The sequence below is a fragment of the Conger conger genome, chromosome 4 (assembly GCF_963514075.1).
Source record: "Conger conger chromosome 4, fConCon1.1, whole genome shotgun sequence".
Classification (NCBI taxonomy): Eukaryota; Metazoa; Chordata; class Actinopteri; order Anguilliformes; family Congridae; genus Conger; species Conger conger.
Window position 1 is genome coordinate 44,039,745 of NC_083763.1, and position 18,405 is coordinate 44,058,149.

Sequence of the window (18,405 nt, forward strand, 5' to 3'; positions counted from 1 at the left end):
TTAATAAACATAATAAAGACAAAATGCTCTCCTACATCACAATGCAGCACGATGTTCAGTGAAGCTACTGATTTCTACTATACTGTATATCCATTCCAATGAAACCTATGATGTCAATCACTGCATTACTTCAATGAGAAGATTCTGATGAGCAATCATATTTTGCTTGTCATTACATGCAATTACACTATTTACATTATAGACAACCACTTCCCATGGCATAGGTGTTTAGGGCATGTTCCAGTGATGCCCCAAAGAATAATAAAGCAATAACAGGACAGCATTTCATGTTTTTTGAAAGGACGTGCTCTTGTTTTAGAGGGTATATAGAGGCTTTTAAGATTGATGCATCTTATGAAATATTTATGCATGGCTAAAAGAAATTGCTGAGGTCTCAACGAGCTGATATGCAGCTGATATTACAGTTTCTTGTAAACATTGCATCTCTGCATCTTGAAGCTCAAAACACATAGAACAGTTTTGATGACCTTGTTGAGCTAATATTAATAGATTTATTTGCGCCAGGGCAGATTCATACATCTTAAGTGATATATCCCACAAGTCTGTACAGGGTTGCAATTCATCATAAAATTCAAACTTGGTTGGATTTTGCCTCCAAAATGTATTAAATACTTAGAATTTACCCATGGTTTCCTTCTCATTTGTATTAGCATAGAGCATAAATCTGATAAAATACCATACATTTCGAATTGCTGCTTGTATTATTACATTCATGTATGATCATGAATTTGAAATTCATTCTTGACCTTGGGACTGAATTTTCACACCGGGGCACTGCAGACTTTGTGTATATTAATTTGCCTTGCATTATGGTAACTTGGCTGCCATAATCGCTGTTTGCATTTTTCAGCATTATGTTTTTCATATGACAATAATATCTTTGCCATCTACTTTAGGATAAGTGCATTTTGACCAATGTCATACTGACAAACAATTATGTGACAAAAAAATAATTAGGCAATAAACATTTTATTTTAACCTAGACCTCTTTATTGCCCCCTGCAGGCCTACAATAGAATTGTAAAATTGTGTTTTCACCTCAAATGGGACTGACCTTCTCAGATTTTAAATTGACATACAAATTATGTACTGTATTAGGGGGGGTATGAATGGGCACAGTTCCTATAAGAATTTCCTATATGAATTTTAATAAGCAAGTCTCTATCAATTGGTACTTAATGTAGAACAATAATTTGGACTATGTACTGTACTATGAAACTATGAAAGTATTATGGTGTCTTTCAGTTAAGAACAATTCAGAATCTTTGTTTTAGTAAAAATGAGAAACAAATCGACTGGACTGTGACTATATTTGTGTATGGACAGCTCTTGCTTTAGGGCCTCAAAAGGGCCTGGTGTGGTCTCAATTAATTATGAACTATAAATAATATGGTTGTTGCTGTATGAATGCAGCAGCAATGGTACAATAGGCAGGTATGCTACACTACAGTATGCTACAATATTGTGCACTTGTGTCTTTTGCCTTAATAATATATAAATAATTACAAACCGAGACTGATTTTACTTTAATCAAACTGATACTGATACTGTATGACACGCTGTCATTTCGGGTCCTGACTTATTTCACAGCTACAATTTGTAAACTCCGTGGGTTGATGCAACTGTTCATGGAAGTATACTCTTGACTTAAATTAGCTGACATTGAAATTTTTTACATTTTACATTCATACACAGAAGTAAAACAAGTACAGGACAAAATGGTCATCAAAACTGGATGAAAGGGTGACTAATTGAAACTCCACGTGACCAACTATGTCTTTAGTCGAGTTAATACTAGGTTTTTTAGAAGTCACTGCAGAAGGAGCTTAAAATACATTTCAGTTGTATGGGAGTATACAATATAAATGGCGTTTGCCTTATTTTAAAGTAACGTTGTTAAAACCAGGGCATGATGGGGAGTCAGTGGGAATTCTTATTTGTGTTTGATCCATGAAAATGGTCAAGTGGTCATAAAGTTACTGATAGAAGTGTACGTTACGTCTGCACGATAATTAGCCAGCTAGACGGGACAACAGCATAATACACTTGCCGTGGTAGCATTAGCTCCCAAAATAGCTCTGAAAATGGGGGCTACTGTACAATCAGAAAATGCTAGTTTGTAAGCTAGCTAGCTATTTGCGAATATTTTCGGCCCTAGTGCAATGAGGTACTGCCTTAAATGTTGTTTACGGGATGGAAAACGACATCATCTCAAAGTAGCGGGTAAGACAGAGTTTGATTATATCTGCTCATTACATTAGTAATGTTAGAAGCATTAAGTTAGCGTTCGCTAAGTTTGCTAGCCAGCAAACTACTTGATGTTATTCTTTCTCACTGTTGCCATTGCAGTGTCACTTTAACATTAGGTGTTATCGGGCCACGCTTAACTTAACGAGGCATCAGATATTTCGCATCAGTCGATTCTGAAGAATTTGCTCCTACACTAACGTTAAGTCACATCGTTCTGCATTTCTCGCTAAACCCTGGCAGGCTTGGATAACTTCAGATTCTGAGCCATGTTCGTTTAGCTTTTGCTAGCTATCTAGCGATGTTGGCTATCCGAACTATTCAGCAAACGTACAATGCTTTGTCCTACGACAAGGCGTCTCGCTACAAGCTAGCTAATTACATTGTTAGCATTATGACATTTTGTGTTTCATCAAGTTTAACGCTAACCACGTTTGTGGTTTTGGCAGCTATTTTTGTGAGTGTTAGCTAGCTAACGTTGGTAAAGTTAGCGCTACGCTGATTTCTGCTCGGGCACTTGTGTTTTAAATATTCTTGGTAGATGTCCGATGTCCACTGTAATTAACGTTAATTATCATGTGCGTATAGCATTTGCTGCGAAAATTCAATTTCTCAATTTTTTACAATGTTTAACAGAATAATCGGATCATTCCCCTTTTGCCAGCGGTAACGTTATATTCAGCAATAGGGCATCCCCTCACTGATAATTCAGGTAACGTTAGGATGTTGTGGTTGCGCTAGACTAGTAGTAGTAGTAGCTACAGCTGAACATAGTTGTGTTAGCTAGCTACCTAGTCTAACGTCATTGTGGTTGTGTATGCCTTTGCAAGATTCCCCCAAAATGTTAGCTGAGTACAGTATATGGAAACTGCGTTTTACCCACCGTCTGTTATGTAATTCTGTTAAATTAGTCTTACTGAAACGAAGATACTTTTGCTACAATCAAGTTAACTGGCAGACTATCAAGCGAGGGATGCGGTATTGGTCGAAACTGGCAAAACAAGCATGTTGCAGCTTGTTTCAACTGTTGTTGTCAGTCCGTTCCTTTCGGAAAACGTGCGCGTTGCCTAGCAGCGAGCTAGTTACCTGGAGACGAATCGAAGCGTGCGTGTAGTGTACCGTTAGGTAAAATCGCTCCACAGAATCACCGTGGCTAGGGTATTTTCATATTGCCTAACGAGTTCTGTTGTGTTCGATATGGGGGGAAACATGATATTGGCAGATTGAAGAGTATTTACATTTTACAATTCTAGATCAAATATCCATTCGAAACAGCTGGAATTAAGGCTATGACGTCGGTTGAGGTTGCGATTATGTCTGTGTTTGTATCTTATAGTAGACTGCCGTTTATGAGACTGGGAAAGCCAGTTTTCCCTGTCCAAATTTAGCTTACTCAGACGGGGGTAAATCACAGAACGGGACCGGTCCCCCTTATTCGCTGCCCAGAGTGATATGGCCCGAAAATCATATTTATTTATTTTCTTTTAATGAAATGGAGAATGAGGAATTTTTTGTTCTTTTCACTCTACTCCAGTAAACGAAGAGATAAATTACTCAATCACTATATGGTTAAAGACTTATTTCAAGGGTGTTACATCCAATATTGATTGAACCATGTAGGAATTACTGTCCTTTTTATACTCCAATTTTTTACCACAATTTTTGGGGACCAAAAGTCATTGGATTGCTCAATTTTTTCTTGGATAGATGTGTTAAGTTTCATTAGTTCATAAAAGAGCATAAGAAATGCACAGAAGACTCTTCTGAAGAGCTAGCAAAAGGTCTAGGTCTAGAGCTGATTCTGATTGCCATCTGGAGTCTATTGTTGTCTCTGAACATGAGGGCCAAATAAGTGTAATTGCCTGTAAAGCAGTCCATCATTAGACTGAAAAATGAGAAGACAATCAATTAGAGACTATCCAGAAAACAAGGTGTGTCAAAATCAACTGTTTCGTGTGTACATTGTTAAGACGCAAGAACACACTGGTGAGCTCAGCCTTATCAAATGACCTGTTATAAAATGGGCAGGACAGAAACTTGCAATCTGATCGGTTAATAGCAGTGCTAGTCGATGCTTGTCAATCACCTTGCAACAATGTTGCCCAGAATTTGCAAGCAAGCAGGGATGCAGAGCTACATACTGGCTCTGCTTCCACGTGATTCAGAAACTATCCGATCCGACTCTTGATTTGCGAGAGAGATTTGTGTCCGTAAGCAGGCAGAAGTGGGAGAGTTTTAGGGTGACTGAAACTTGTGGATCGGAGAAAGCAGAGCAGCGCTCCAAATAATAAAATGAGTAGACCTACGCAACGTGATCCCAATAAAGTGTTTCAGTGCTTGCGCAATGGGAACGTTCGAATAAACGTTAAAAAAGACATACACTTCTCTGCTCACTCACGATAGCTTGCATGCTAACTAGCTAGCGAGATTGGCGGAACAACGTTGCATAGCAACCACTACATACCATACGGGAACTACTTTCTCAGAAATTATTCTTGAAATGAAAATGTTAATAAAAACTTTTAACTGGATTGTGTGTATAATCTCTATATTATTCTGTTAGGTAACCGTTTCATAAAAACAATAACTCACTCCAGGACGTGGTACTGTATGTATAAATTATATCACAGCTGTACAAAATGATCACAGTGATAACATTTCTATATACCACTTCCTGTTCTGAGTTATTGCTTAAGTAGACTACGGAAGACCATGTAATGGATGACAGAGGAACCCTTCGAATGGTGATGAAAAATCTCTTTGTAACTGTTCAACAGATCAAGAACACTCCAGGATGTAGGTGTAGGTGTGTCAAAGACGATCATCAAGAGGAGGCTACAGCAGCATAACTTCAGAGGGTTTACCACAAGGTGCAAACCCCTGGCAAGCCTCAAGAATAGAATGGCCAACTTACAGTTTGCATGTACATTAAAAAACAATGCAATTCACTTATTATCTGCTTATATGAGTACACATAACATATAATGAAATATTAAGTATTTATAGAGTTTAAAGCATTTTTAATCAAAAAGCAGGTGGTTTTAATGTGGCTGATCAGTGTACATCACCCATGTGAAAAGGCAATTTCTCCCTTAGTTGCTCAATAGACTAATTAGCTAAATGTAATAGATAATTAGGTTCAGCTGATTAGGTTCAGCTACAAAGCAAAAATAAATTAACAAAATAATAAAAGGCTTAATTCTGTGCTTCATATTATGTCAAATTAGTAAAACCTGCTCAAAGAGCATATCTGCCTTTCTCGCTCTTGGATAATGAGGTCTTGGCGGGATTCAAATTTCATAAAGTTGTGAGCAGGACGGGCGTGGCTTTGGGTAGGCTGTGCGCGGGGAGTGTGCTACTCCAAGTTCGTCAGAGCAATGATGCACACAGTGATGATGACATCCAGATTATTAATGAGGAATTGGATGATTTTATGCACTTGCAGCACCAGTGTTCACTGGTACACGATTACTTAAAATCTAAATTCAAATTTCCAGGAAGTGAAAATACACAAAACATTTTATTCATTTTATGGAATTATTAGGACCCAGCGTTGATTCTCTTTGATCCGATTCAGAAGTTATTTACAAATCCCATCCTCGTTGCCACTGTTAGGACCCTGCTTCTCTCAGTGGAATCAAAGTTGGGTCACCCAAGTCAACAAACATTTACTTGAGAAAAATAAAATTTTATTGAATGGCATGGAAAGGAAAGATCACTGAAACAAAACAACTTTGCAGTACAGCAACCTTCAACACACTGGTCACTTGAATACCCTCAAAGTGCATGACCATCTTATCGGTAAGGTCCTATTTTTTTCCAACAGGATGACAAAGGTTTTGTATCAACATTATATACATGCTTAACTATGCCTACAGAACAAACTTGAACCCATCAGAATATATACTTTAAGATGTGTTCTTAAAGTATATATGTTCATATGGTTATAAAGAATTTACTAAATTGAGGAGGAAGTGAATTTTGATTTGAGCTTGTTTTTCAATAAATTAAATAATTTAAAAATTTATTTTGTTTTTACTCAAGTTCCCTTTGTCTAATAATACATTTTCTCTAAAAGATTTGAAACCATTCAGTCTGACAAATATGCAATAATAGAGGAAATCTGGAAAGGGGCAAATACTTTTTCACAGCACTGTATCACAATGATTTTTTCCTAGTTTGGTGTTTTCCTAGTTGGTCAATTTGTTTTCATTCTTCAGTTTCTCTAAATATATTGAGAAACCTGTATTGATGTCCTCCTTCATATTCAGGAAACATTGGAGAACATATATTTAAAGTTGAGGAAGCACACCAACTAATATAGAGGAATTATGTTAAGTGCATTTACAGTATGTTGCTCCTTCATACTCTTTGTTACCATGAGTGACAGTTATCATACCATCACAGACCCAGTGGGGCTTAGGCAGCTGCATGTCATGACATGCCTTGTGTGAAGCAACCATGGGTGACTGAAGAATAATAAGGGTGAGGGGTAACTGCAGTTTCACTCAAGTGCAGTGATGCAGTGTGCTAATTTAAGCTTTTCAAAGCAGGAAATGCTAGTTGTCAGTCATACCCTGGATAGCTTTTCAGAAAAGACAGTCTCCTCGTGTTTTGAAGAAAGGCATATCATCACTGAAATTGTACCAGTGTTAATATAAATTGTCTGTGAGTATAAAAAATGTAATACTTTGCATGTCAGGGCCAATGTACTCTAAAACTGAAAATGGGTAAATATATTTAAAAAACCCAGAATGTGAACAGGGACTGAAACAGTATATGACCCCAGGGAAATGATTACTGTTAATGTCATAACTTGGCTGCTGTCTAAATACAGTTAGTTGATACTACGTTGGAGGATTCATGAAAATTAATGTGATTTGTGAGGGAATACTTTTCACGAGACATTTATGGATTTATGGATCTTTGGTGGACCCCTTAAGTGTCACCTTTTTCTTAACACAAGCTTCAAAATGACATACCCAAAATAAAATGGTTACTATTCTTGAACCCTTTTGACTACAGGCATAATCCTGGTGTCTTTTGAAAGGTCCTTTGGGATTTGTTTTGCAAGAGTCAGAAATACTCTTAAGTATTACTAAAACAATGTTACTAAAACCCAAACACTGCATTTGATTCTTAATATCATTTGGAATAGTGATGTCCGCAATGAATGAAAAATGATTTTTTAACATTCTGTTTTAGTCGAAACCTTGAAAAAAGACAATGTGGCAGACAAACTTCAGGAAGGTGGTTTGATCATTGAATGACTTCATTTATTTATCATGTTAAATAAAAGTTTAATTCTCAGTAGCTTACACATTTATTGCTGTGTAGTAGCCTACTATATGTTGAACCTCTGTCTGTAAGAACACCAATTTACATCACTTTGTATCCCTGCATCAACCAAGTTGTTCATTACTGATGTTGTGCTTGGTTCTGTAATGTGACAGTAGCTCAGAAAGTTAGGTTTATTTTCAATATCACAATACACCTATTTTTGTCACTTCTTTCCTGGAAATACAGTGCCCTCCATATTGTTTGGGACAGAGACCCATCATTTATTTATTTGATTTGTAATAAAAAAGACGTGGTTAAAGTGCAAATTGTCAGATTTTAATAAGGGCATTTTTATACATTTGGTTTATACATTGTAGAAATTACAGCAGTGTTTATACATAGTCCCCCTCCCCCCTCCATTTGAAGGAACCATAATGTTTGGAACACAGCAATGTTATGTAAATGAAAGTTGTCATGTTTAGTATTCGTCATGTTGCATATCCTTTACATGCAATGACTGCTTGAAGTCTGCGATTCATGAACATCACCAGTTGACGGGTATCCTCTATAGTGATGCTCTGCCAGACATGTATTGCAGCCATCTTTAGCTCATGCTTGTTTCAGGGGCTAGTCCCCTTACGTTTTCTCTTCAGCAGTGATTGATTGACAATCGGGTGATTGACTTGGCCACTCAAGAATTGACCATTTTTTAGCTTTGAAAAACTCTTTTGTTACTTTAGCAGTATGTTTGAGATCATTGTCTTGCTGTACAATGAACTGCCAGCCTATGGCATTCACTTGAACTTGAGCAGATAAGATGTGTGAATTAATTTTGCTACTACCATCAGCAGTTGTATCATCAATGACGATAAGTGAGCCAGTACCTTCGGCAGCCATACATGCCCAGGCCATAACACCCCCACCACTGTGTTTCACAGATGAGCTGGTGTGCTTTGAGTCTTGAGCTGTTCCTTCTCTCCTTAATACTTTGTTCTTGTCATCACTCTAATATATCATTTGTCCTCGAGACCTTTTTCCAGAACTGTGGTTGCTCTTAACTTTTTGGCTCTAACCTGGCCATCTTGTTTTTGCAGTTAACAAGTGGTTTTCATCTTGCATATTCTTCTGTCATCAGCTGCAGAAGTCTTCCTTGGCCTGCCAGTAAGCTCACCAATGTTCTTTTTTTCTTAATTATGTTTCAAACCGTTGATTTTGGTAAGCCTAATGTTTGGCCGATATTCTAACCATTCTTTTTTCTCAGTCTCATAATGGATTTCTTTCCTTCATTGGCACAACTTTGGTACTCATGTTGATGAACAGCAATAATAGTTCCAAACAGGATCGAAAGACGAGAGGATAGACTAGGTGTTGAGAGCTCTTTTATACATGCATTGTAGAGGCAATTAAACACACCTGAGCAGTTACAAACACCTGTGAAGCCATGTTCCTAAATATTATGGTGCCCTGAAATGGGGGGACTATGAATAAACAATGTTGTAATTTCTACATGGTGAAACTGAAAATGTATGAAAAATACCCTTTCATAAAATTGCCCATACTACAAGAAATATGGTAATGTCAGTGTCATTTTCTCAGCAAACCAAATGCATAATATTTTATAATTTATAATTCTAAAAAATTCTGAGAAACGTTGAAATAATGTCTATTGTTTGCTTAGAATTTCCCTGATCATTGTTTTGTTATTGTCTGTTATGCTGTAGCATACTTCTAAATAAATATTTGTACATAGAAATGCTATTATCTATGTTATGTATAGGCACTCTTGAACACAGTGAGTTCACTTACAAACGTCTCTGACCAGTAACCACAATGCAGTTGCTAAGTATAGACGTTCTTCCCATCCGTGTGCAATCAACTACAGTATAACTTATATAATAATGTGCATGTTGATTGATGTGACGACAAAAGCATTTTCACTAATGACATTACATTTCCAATGGTGTACGGTTTCTTAGGCTTGCATACAACAACCCGCGTAAGGAAACGACAGCATTTTCATTACGCTCTTCAACATCTAATTCTACTCCACATAGTGGCGGGCGGTTTTGTGTTGGTGAGTGGTTAGTCTATCTGCACAATATGGCACCCAGCTATTCAAGTAACATCATCCTAATATTATGAATTGCTGAAAATGACATTCTCTGAATCTGGGAAATTTAGTGACAGGACGCCGGTTGTGTGCCAGCTCTGAGCTCATCAAGTATCGAGCTGAACCCTGCAGATGTGACTGCACCTGCGGCTGACGTGGGCAGGGAGCAACTGGCGCCAGAGGCGCACTTAAAGCATTTCCCCAGTCAGCTTTGGAAATTAGCCTGTGTAAAACATTCATTATTCTCTGTCCATCCTTTGCATCTTGGGTCCCAATGCTCACCTCTCATGGTGTTTAATCCCAGCTTGATTTAGTAGCGTTGGCATGGGTGCCAGGAAGGCAGTCTTAAATAAGATGCACAGCCAGGTGCACAATTACAGTTCTGTGCATGAAGTGCTGGAACAAGCTCAGTAAAATGAGTGGCATGCCATCTAAGGGAGGGCACACTCTTGGTGTCCTGTGTGCCTCCTTACACTGTGTATTATTTCGTAAATATTGATAATCCCTTTTTTATGCGCACAGCCAGAGTACCTCCTGACACGCTGAGATCATTGAGTGGGATACCACCAAAGACAAGGCAGATATTTAGCCCATTGGTTTAAAAAAAAAAAAAAAATGATTAATGCAGCCTGTAACATGTGTGCGATATAAAGGTTGCTTAAAACTGAAGATGTAACCTCTGCACAGCCAGGTGCTTGGCGCATGGTGTAACTTAATTGTTTTTATTTGTGCTTTCTCAGGAACCAGGAATCTAAGGGCTTTTTTGCCAAAAATATAGCTCATTTTATTCATTCTCCTTACCTACATGGCCAGACACAGAATACACTGCAACAAGCTCCCTTAGATGATTGAAAATGTTAACCGTATCCCACCACCCTTGTTTTTCATCATCTCGGTGCACAAGTACATGGTGGGTAGTGTGAAGTTGAAGAGCTGAGAGGATTCTGATACATTGGGAAAAACGTGGAACACTGGTGTGAAGTTGAAGAGCTGAGAGGATTCCGATACATTGGGAAAAGCATGGAACACTGGTGTGAAGTTGAAGAGCTGAGAGGATTCTGATACATTGGGAAAAGCGTGGAACACTGGTGTGAAGTTGAAGAGCTGAGAGGATTCTGATACATTGGGAAAGGCGTGGAACACTGGTGTGAAGTTGAAGAGCTGAGAGGATTCTGATACATTGGGAAAAGCGTGGAACACTGGTGTGAAGTTGAAGAGCTGAGAGGATTCTGATACATTGGGAAAAGCGTGGAACACTGGTGTGAAGTTGAAGAGCTGAGAGGATTCTGATACATTGGGAAAAGCGTGGAACACTGGTGTGAATTTGAAGAGCTGAGAGGATTCTGATACATTGGGAAAAGCGTGGAACACTGGTGTGAAGTTGAAGAGCTGAGAGGATTCTGATACATTGGGAAAAGCTTGGAACACTGGTGTGAAGTTGAAGAGCTGAGAGGATTCTGATACATTGGGAAAAGCGTGGTACACTGGGAATTAGCTGCAGAATGCAGAGGAGTCCAAGAGAGGGGAAGGGACTTACGAAGGGTCCATGCAGGACAGCCAGCAAGTGGCCGACTCAGTGGCTATCCTCTGTGTGGCTGAACACACACAGAGCAAAGTGAGTGGGGGAGATTTACAGCTGAGAATTGAATGGAGACTCTTGTAAAGGGAGCGTGTGCACGCTGAAACTGGAGGAAGCTCGATGCCTTTGTCTCTTCTTCCAGAGTGACTCCCATGCACCAAGATAAATTGGTGGGGGAGACCTACTGTATAGCTCTTCAATGAATGGAATACGTGGTGGTTGATGCTGTCGCTTAGATCTTCTGTAGCAAATCTAATTGGCAGGCACTTAAAGCACTTAAAGAATAAAATGTGAGAATTCGCTCAGTCAATGCATCCTTGCCACTCATTGATTCTCTGCTCTTACTGAATGAAGTCATCTTAATAACTTGCGAAACATGGGAAACGGGCATACTTATTTTCGAGTAACAGGATCATCTGCGGTGAGTTTGATTTGGATGAAGAAAACTGTATATTTGTAAAGATGATAAAAGAGGCTGAATTAGTGGGCTCCCTTGGATAAGGCTCATGCCAGTGTTCGGCCTTCAATAAATTTGGTTGGCCATTGTTCAATCAATCTGGTTATTCCACATGTGGTATCCAATCCCCTTGCAGTTCTTTCTTAAATGAAAGGGAATGCACTTCCTTTTCTAAGTACTTCTAAGCTTTGTGGGCCAAAAATACAGAGGATAAAAATAAAAGCACTATATCCCTTTGTTCTAAACAACATACCGGTTCACTGTTGTAAATTCCTTGTAAATATGTGTATTAATTGACGTGTACTGGTTGTGGCTAGAATGAACCAGTGAACATGGGTGCAAACTTGCCTGACATCTTGTTGTTTTCTCTCACTTGATTGGTTAAGTAATTCGCCCCCAAATACTTACACAAAATGCTATAGTATGTATAAAAAGGGCTGTAATTCATGATCAGCCAGTATGGATTTATATTTATATTCATTGTTATCCCGTGTGCTGCAATACAGAGCCGAAATACCAAAAGGTCTGTCGCTGTCCCAATAGTTTTGCATTTAGCTATATTACTGGAAGGAATATGGCTGTACATTTTTGGTATTATTGGGATGGCAGTGATTTTAACATGCAAGATCCCACAAAAAAGCAGTTTTGCATACGTATTTGGAAATGCGAGACATTTATTGTGCACTGTGGGAACTGGAACTTTTTGTGCTGATGTTATGCACAAAATGAGCTTCAATAATTATAACACTGACACTTTTATATGACATAACTTTAAAAATCTTACACTCAGTGGCCATCTTGCATGGTGGGAAATTAGTGTTCTTTCAGTTAAAACCATTTATCCTGATACGATGCTTGTATAACCCACAGCAAACCTCTTTAATGTATGGAATTGATGGACTGTCATCTATTAATTAATGCTACTTCAGATAGGCTACTTGGTGTTCAGATAATTTCGTAATAGTTGTTACTCTTGTTTTCACGTGCTCCAGATTTGCATGTTAGTAGCAACTTTCATTTGTTAAAAATGAAAGAAGTGTTTTCATAAGAGAATGGTGTTCTTTATTAGCCATTTATTAAATAAAAATATTTGGTTCAAATGTCTCTGCTGTTTGACATCGCTTGGTTGTTAGGCATTCATGCTGTATCTGTTTTTGTGTTATGTAATATCCAGAATTTTTTGTACACTCCAGAGGAGACTTGGATTTGGCACACTGTATATTTTGCAGGCACCTGAAGGCTCAAGCATCTTACATCTGTCCTCAGTATCTCAACTGCAAATGAGTGCTGTATTTGTGATTCAAGTGATTGAAAGCTGTTGGTTCCTAAATAGACGTTCTTACAAATATCCCTGGTCTCTGTTTGATGAACATATTCATCACTAAACTCTTGGACTTGAGGGTTATCCCTCAGAATAATTTGGTGAAATATGGATATTCCTCCATTCATCTTTACCTTTAACAGCTGTACCAAAGCCTTGCGCATTGACCATTTTAATCAACACAACATGGTTTTCCTTAGTTTGATTATGGTTTGCAGCATACTTCCTAATGGGCACCTCAATCGTTCAGTGCCCCACTCAGACAAACACTCAGCGAGCACTTTATTAGGTATTTATTAGACATAGACTTCTACTGCTCTAGCCTATCCACTTAGAATTATGATGCGTTGTGTGTTCAGAGATGCTCTTCTGCATACCACTGTTGTAATTTGTGGTTATTTGCATTACCGTCACCTTCCTGTCAACTTTGACCAGTCTGGCCATTCTCCTCTGATATCTCTCATTAACAATGTGTTTCTGTCTGCAGAACTGCTGCTCACTGGATTTTTAGTTTTGTTTTTTTGAACCATTCTTTGCAAACTCTAGAGATTAGTGTGCGTGAAAATCCCAGGAGATCAGCAGTTTCTGAGATACCCAAACCACCCTAACTGCCACCAACAATCATTCCACGGTCAAAGTCACTTAGATCACATTTTTTACCCATTCTGATGGTTGGTGTGAACATTAACTGAAGCCCCTGACCCGTCTACAATCTACATGATTGTATGCATTGCACTGTTGCCACGCAATTGATGTGCGATTAAATACCTGAATAAGTAGGTGTAATACAGTAAAAATCTTCCTAATAATGTGCTCGGTGAGTGTACATAACCCATGCATTGATAAGCTTAGCATGCTGTGGTGTTCGGCCAAACTGTTTACAGTTAGCATTATGCTTTATTATGGTATGGGAATGGTATTTTGAATTTTCACATCGAGAGGAAGCCTGTATCGGAAAAGTTATGCCCAATTGTCAGGCTATTCCAGTGGCTGTATTGTGAAGTTATTTACAGGCACCCAGAGACTCATCTGTATAGTCTTGCACTACATTTTATGTTTTGTTGATTTTGTTCCAAAAGTTTCCCAGGCTCTTGGTATTCATGATCAGACTACAGTAATAACAGAAGGACATAAATCATCATCATATCGGATACATATTTTTTAATGTGAATAGTTACAGTGGGCTCAAGAAGTATTGGCACACTTAATGAATGTGCACAAAAAAATACTGTAAACTAAAAAAAAAAATAGACTATTATTATTCAGCTTATTATTTTCCAACATGTATAGTGTGCTTTATTACTGATTGACTGGAATCAACCAAAGTCTTATAAATATTCAACATTTATTTCCCCGAAAAACAGGTTTCACAATTATTGGCACGCCTGGTTTAATACTTCGTGCAAACAGCCCTGGCAAAGATGGCAGCCATGAGTCTTTTCCTGTAGTTGTGTGATATAGTTAGAGAACACATTTGCAGGGATGTTTGACCATTCCTCCCTGCAGACTCATTGATATCCTTGGGTTTGCACTTATGGGCCCCCCTCTTCAATTCAGACCACAGGCTTTTGAGGGAGACTGAGATTGCCATTGCAATCTGGATGTTGTTTTCACTTAACCATCACTGTGTGGATGTTGTTGTACAGTGGCTTCAGACACCATTACTTTTTGCACACATTGTGTTAAATGGATAAAATTGCCATTTCTGCCCATCAGTCTAAACTCAATAACCCATAATTTTATTTTCTGTTTGTAATCAAACAATTCATAGGTTGTCAAAGTGCAGATTCTCAGCTTTTATTAAAGGGTATTTTTGTACATATTGGTACTTTTTATACATTGCCCCACTTTTATATGTTTGGGACAAATTAACATAATGTCAAATAAAATAGTCTTGTATGTTTTGTATTTGGTTGCATATTGTCTGCATGCCATGACTTCCTGAAGTCTGTGACCTATGAACATCACCAGAGTCTGGATATCATATTTTCAGGTGATACAATAATCTCTTTGCATTTGAATGGATCTCTGTGGGAACTGTGGGTAGGGACTATATTCCACTGTAAATTATGCCAATTATTACATCTTACTGTAAGTCGTGCCCCTGGACGACTGGCAGCAATTAACCCTAAAAACATGAATGACCCACCTCCATATTTGACTGTAGATATGAGGTGCTTCTCCTTGATTGCATTCCTCTTTTGCCACCAAAAATGTTGATGGTGGGTATGGCCAAAACATTCTATGTTGGTCTAAACTTAACAGTATTGAAATAAAAGTATATAGTTTTATTTTTACCCATATGTTTGAACATAGATTATTATCTGTGTTGTTTATTATATTCAGCCTTTTTTCTTCATTTTTATTAATTGTGGCAATAATTCTGGAGCCCAATGTATGTTAGGCAAAGTAGGGAATACAAAGTAGGGAATACAAACATACATGTTTTATATGAACTATGTTGTGATGTGATTGTGCTGTGACCCTTGGGTCTCAGTGCAAGTTCTGTTGGGATCCTACCAAGTGAATCCATATTTGTATCTAATGGCATTTTCTTGTCTTTTTAGGTGATGTAGTTCAGATGATGCCATGTGAATACTAAGCATCATGAAACCAACACGCAGTATGCTGTTTGCCGTGTGTCCCATGCTGGTCCTCGGATTCCTCTATTACTCCTCTGGGAAGCTGCACTTGCATGTATGGGGCCAGAAGCCACGTGAGTAGTCTGTCGTCTGTCAATCATTATTTCAGTTACGCTGTCCGATTGTTACTGCCTACTCCAGTGGGAAGATAACGCTACAGGATCATTTTGATATTTTTTCCTTTTTTATTGTGTTCAGAACTTATTTGGTCAGAAGGTTTCACGAATATCCGTTATTTTTTGTGTTAAAACCACTGAGTTGGAGAGCTGAAAGGCCTGTAACCTACTGAAGTTGGAGGACATTTGAGGACAAAAATGAATAAGTATTGCAGAGTAAAGAGAAACCACATGGGTCTGTCACATACATCTTTTTAACATTGCTTTCACAAAATATTAATTACTGATACTTTAAAGAAGTAGGCATCCATAACAAATGTCTGGTTAAAAAATCCTTCTTTGAAATGTAATGATGTAGATGTAGATGATCTCCACCTTGATTGTTGGTTTAAAGAAACCTCACTGAAGATTTATTTATTTATTTATTTTTTCAGGGAATAGATCAATCTAATATTTGAATTTGTGTGCTTTCAAAAATGGCCAATAGATAATTATCCAGAAGTATGCATAACATTTATCAGTGCTTCTTTTATTTTCTTCCCCTCTGGCCACTAGATGGTGATGTACGACCTTAGAAAGGAGAGTGTGGTTGTGGTTGAGAGGTTGGTGGTTGTCATCTTGCACGTTTTCAATGTCTGGAGAATAAAAGCTTGGTCCTACCTCTCAGTTTAACTGGAAAATGTTTGAAAGGGTATTCATGCATTTCAGTGAAACCATGGTGAAATGGTTGTCACAGTGAGACTTTTGTTTGTGTAACTAGTGTCTATTATAAAATAAAATGGAGGAAATTATACACAAGTATTTTTTACTGGGAACTAGCACTCAGGCAGGTTGTGATATTACAATGCATTGCATTTCCTGGCATGACTGACATTCCTGACCCAAACATTTGTTTCATAAAAACAGGGCTGCATTTACAAAAGGGTCATTCCATGAAAGGCAGTGGCAGTTGATCACTCCAATTTTGCTCAAACTTTGTGTAAATGTTCTGTATATATTCACTAAAGAATATCCAAAACATTAGCCTCATTGGATTGTCTCTCTAGAGATAGTGGCTGTTAAAACAGGGGCGGGTGGTACCCAAAACGTCACTGGACAGTGGGGTTTTGTCAAATTTGGAACATCATATCTTTGGCATTAAAGCAGGGACCTGAAAATGTGTAGTTTGATACAATTTTCTGTTTGGTTTCCCATTTTCTTAATACTGCTCAGAAAAAAGTTATTTTCATTCATAAATGCTAAACCTTGCCGCTTGGCAATTGTTTTTTTATATTTGATGGCTTCCGACAACATCATCACTTGGTGTATGACTTCCAAACTTCTAAGACTAGTATAAAATTTGGTTAAGAACAGCCACAAGAAAAATGAAGTCATACAATACAATACAGTAACTTCTGTTTTATTAGTTAAAACATATTGTGTTTGTTCATTATTTTAATTCTAAAGGTTTCACTTATTTTTCTTGCCACTGTATAAAGAACATTTACACAAAGTTTGAGCAAAATTGGAGTGGTCAACTCCCACACTTATTTGTAGATTTTTCACGGAATGACTCAGAAGTAGGTGTGTTGTTTTGGCTCAAAAATCTAAACCTTTATTGGAGAAAGCATAAACGGGGACATTAGGGTACCCTGCGTGGTACGGTTTAATAACTGCTTTCACCCCCGAATGGTGAATGAGTGGAAGAATTTATCGACTGTCTGAACCCAAAAATTTAGGCTGAACAAAGAGTGAAGGATGCGCGGTCCCCTGTGCTGTTATGTACCAGGCCGTTAAAACCTTTAGATCAATTTCTGTTTCCTTCTCTTCTAAGAGGGAAACTAAATGCTCCTTGTGAGCTGAATTAATAGTGGTTTGAGCCAATAGAGCTTTTATTAGGATACAATAATGCTGACACCTTTGAAATCTAATGTGTTGTTTTGTGTTTACGTAGCATTGTATTATTTACAGGGTGATAATGTGCAAATTACAAATGCAGACGTTTACATTAAGATGCATTTAATTATAGTCATATTTTTAGTTTTTTCATGAGGTCATGGTACTACTCTTTTTCATTTTTTGTAATGCCATTTTTTAAAAGTTTTTTCTTTTCATATATATATTTTTTTTCTACAAGTCTATGGCATCACAGTTTCACTGTTTATCTTGTGGGCTGCTTGCCATTCCATTCTCAGGAGTTACTCTCACACACAGGTTTTTCCGTTCCCAAATCGGATTGGCCCATCACAGCCCTGATCCTGGGGCTGGTATGTCCTTCCTCAGTTTGGGGTTATGATACATTTTCAACAATTAAGTGTATTCCGTCTCGCATTGATGATACATCTTGTACTCACTACTACTCTGTATGAAACACAGCTTTTGAAGTATTCTGGCAGTTCTATTCATCTACTGCATGCTAATTAGTATCTGTTATTCATTTGATGTTGATGTTCCAGCAATAGTATTTCAGTGCTGAACTCCTGTCAATGGTATATTGAAATGGACAATGCTGACCCCTAGTGAGGAATCATTACAAGTTGTACTTGGTATTGCTTTGTAATGGAGTTTGCAATGCTTGGACTGCAGTGTTGCATTTGTTTTATTATAGGGTATTTTACACTCAGTGAGCACTTTTTTAGGTAGACCTGGACAC

The 18,405-nt window shown here is 37.9% G+C and overlaps 1 protein-coding gene across 9 annotated transcripts in view; it reads left to right on the top strand.

Moving 5' to 3' along the window:
- Positions 1-18,405, top strand: part of st3gal3a (ST3 beta-galactoside alpha-2,3-sialyltransferase 3a) — a 99,731-nt gene that overhangs the window by 20,062 nt on the left and 61,264 nt on the right. For 2 of the 9 annotated variants that reach the window (XM_061238425.1, XM_061238431.1), the window contains exons 1-2: positions 1,967-2,244; positions 15,583-15,731. In XM_061238425.1, coding sequence (XP_061094409.1) covers positions 15,623-15,731 — 109 coding nt within the window. In that variant the 5' untranslated portion in view covers positions 1,967-2,244; positions 15,583-15,622. Of the gene's footprint in view, positions 1-1,966; positions 2,245-5,045; positions 5,139-5,515; positions 5,601-8,649; positions 8,710-15,582; positions 15,732-18,405 lie in introns of those variants that run through there. The other 7 variants (XM_061238432.1, XM_061238433.1, XM_061238427.1 and 4 more) reach the window with 6 other exon arrangements.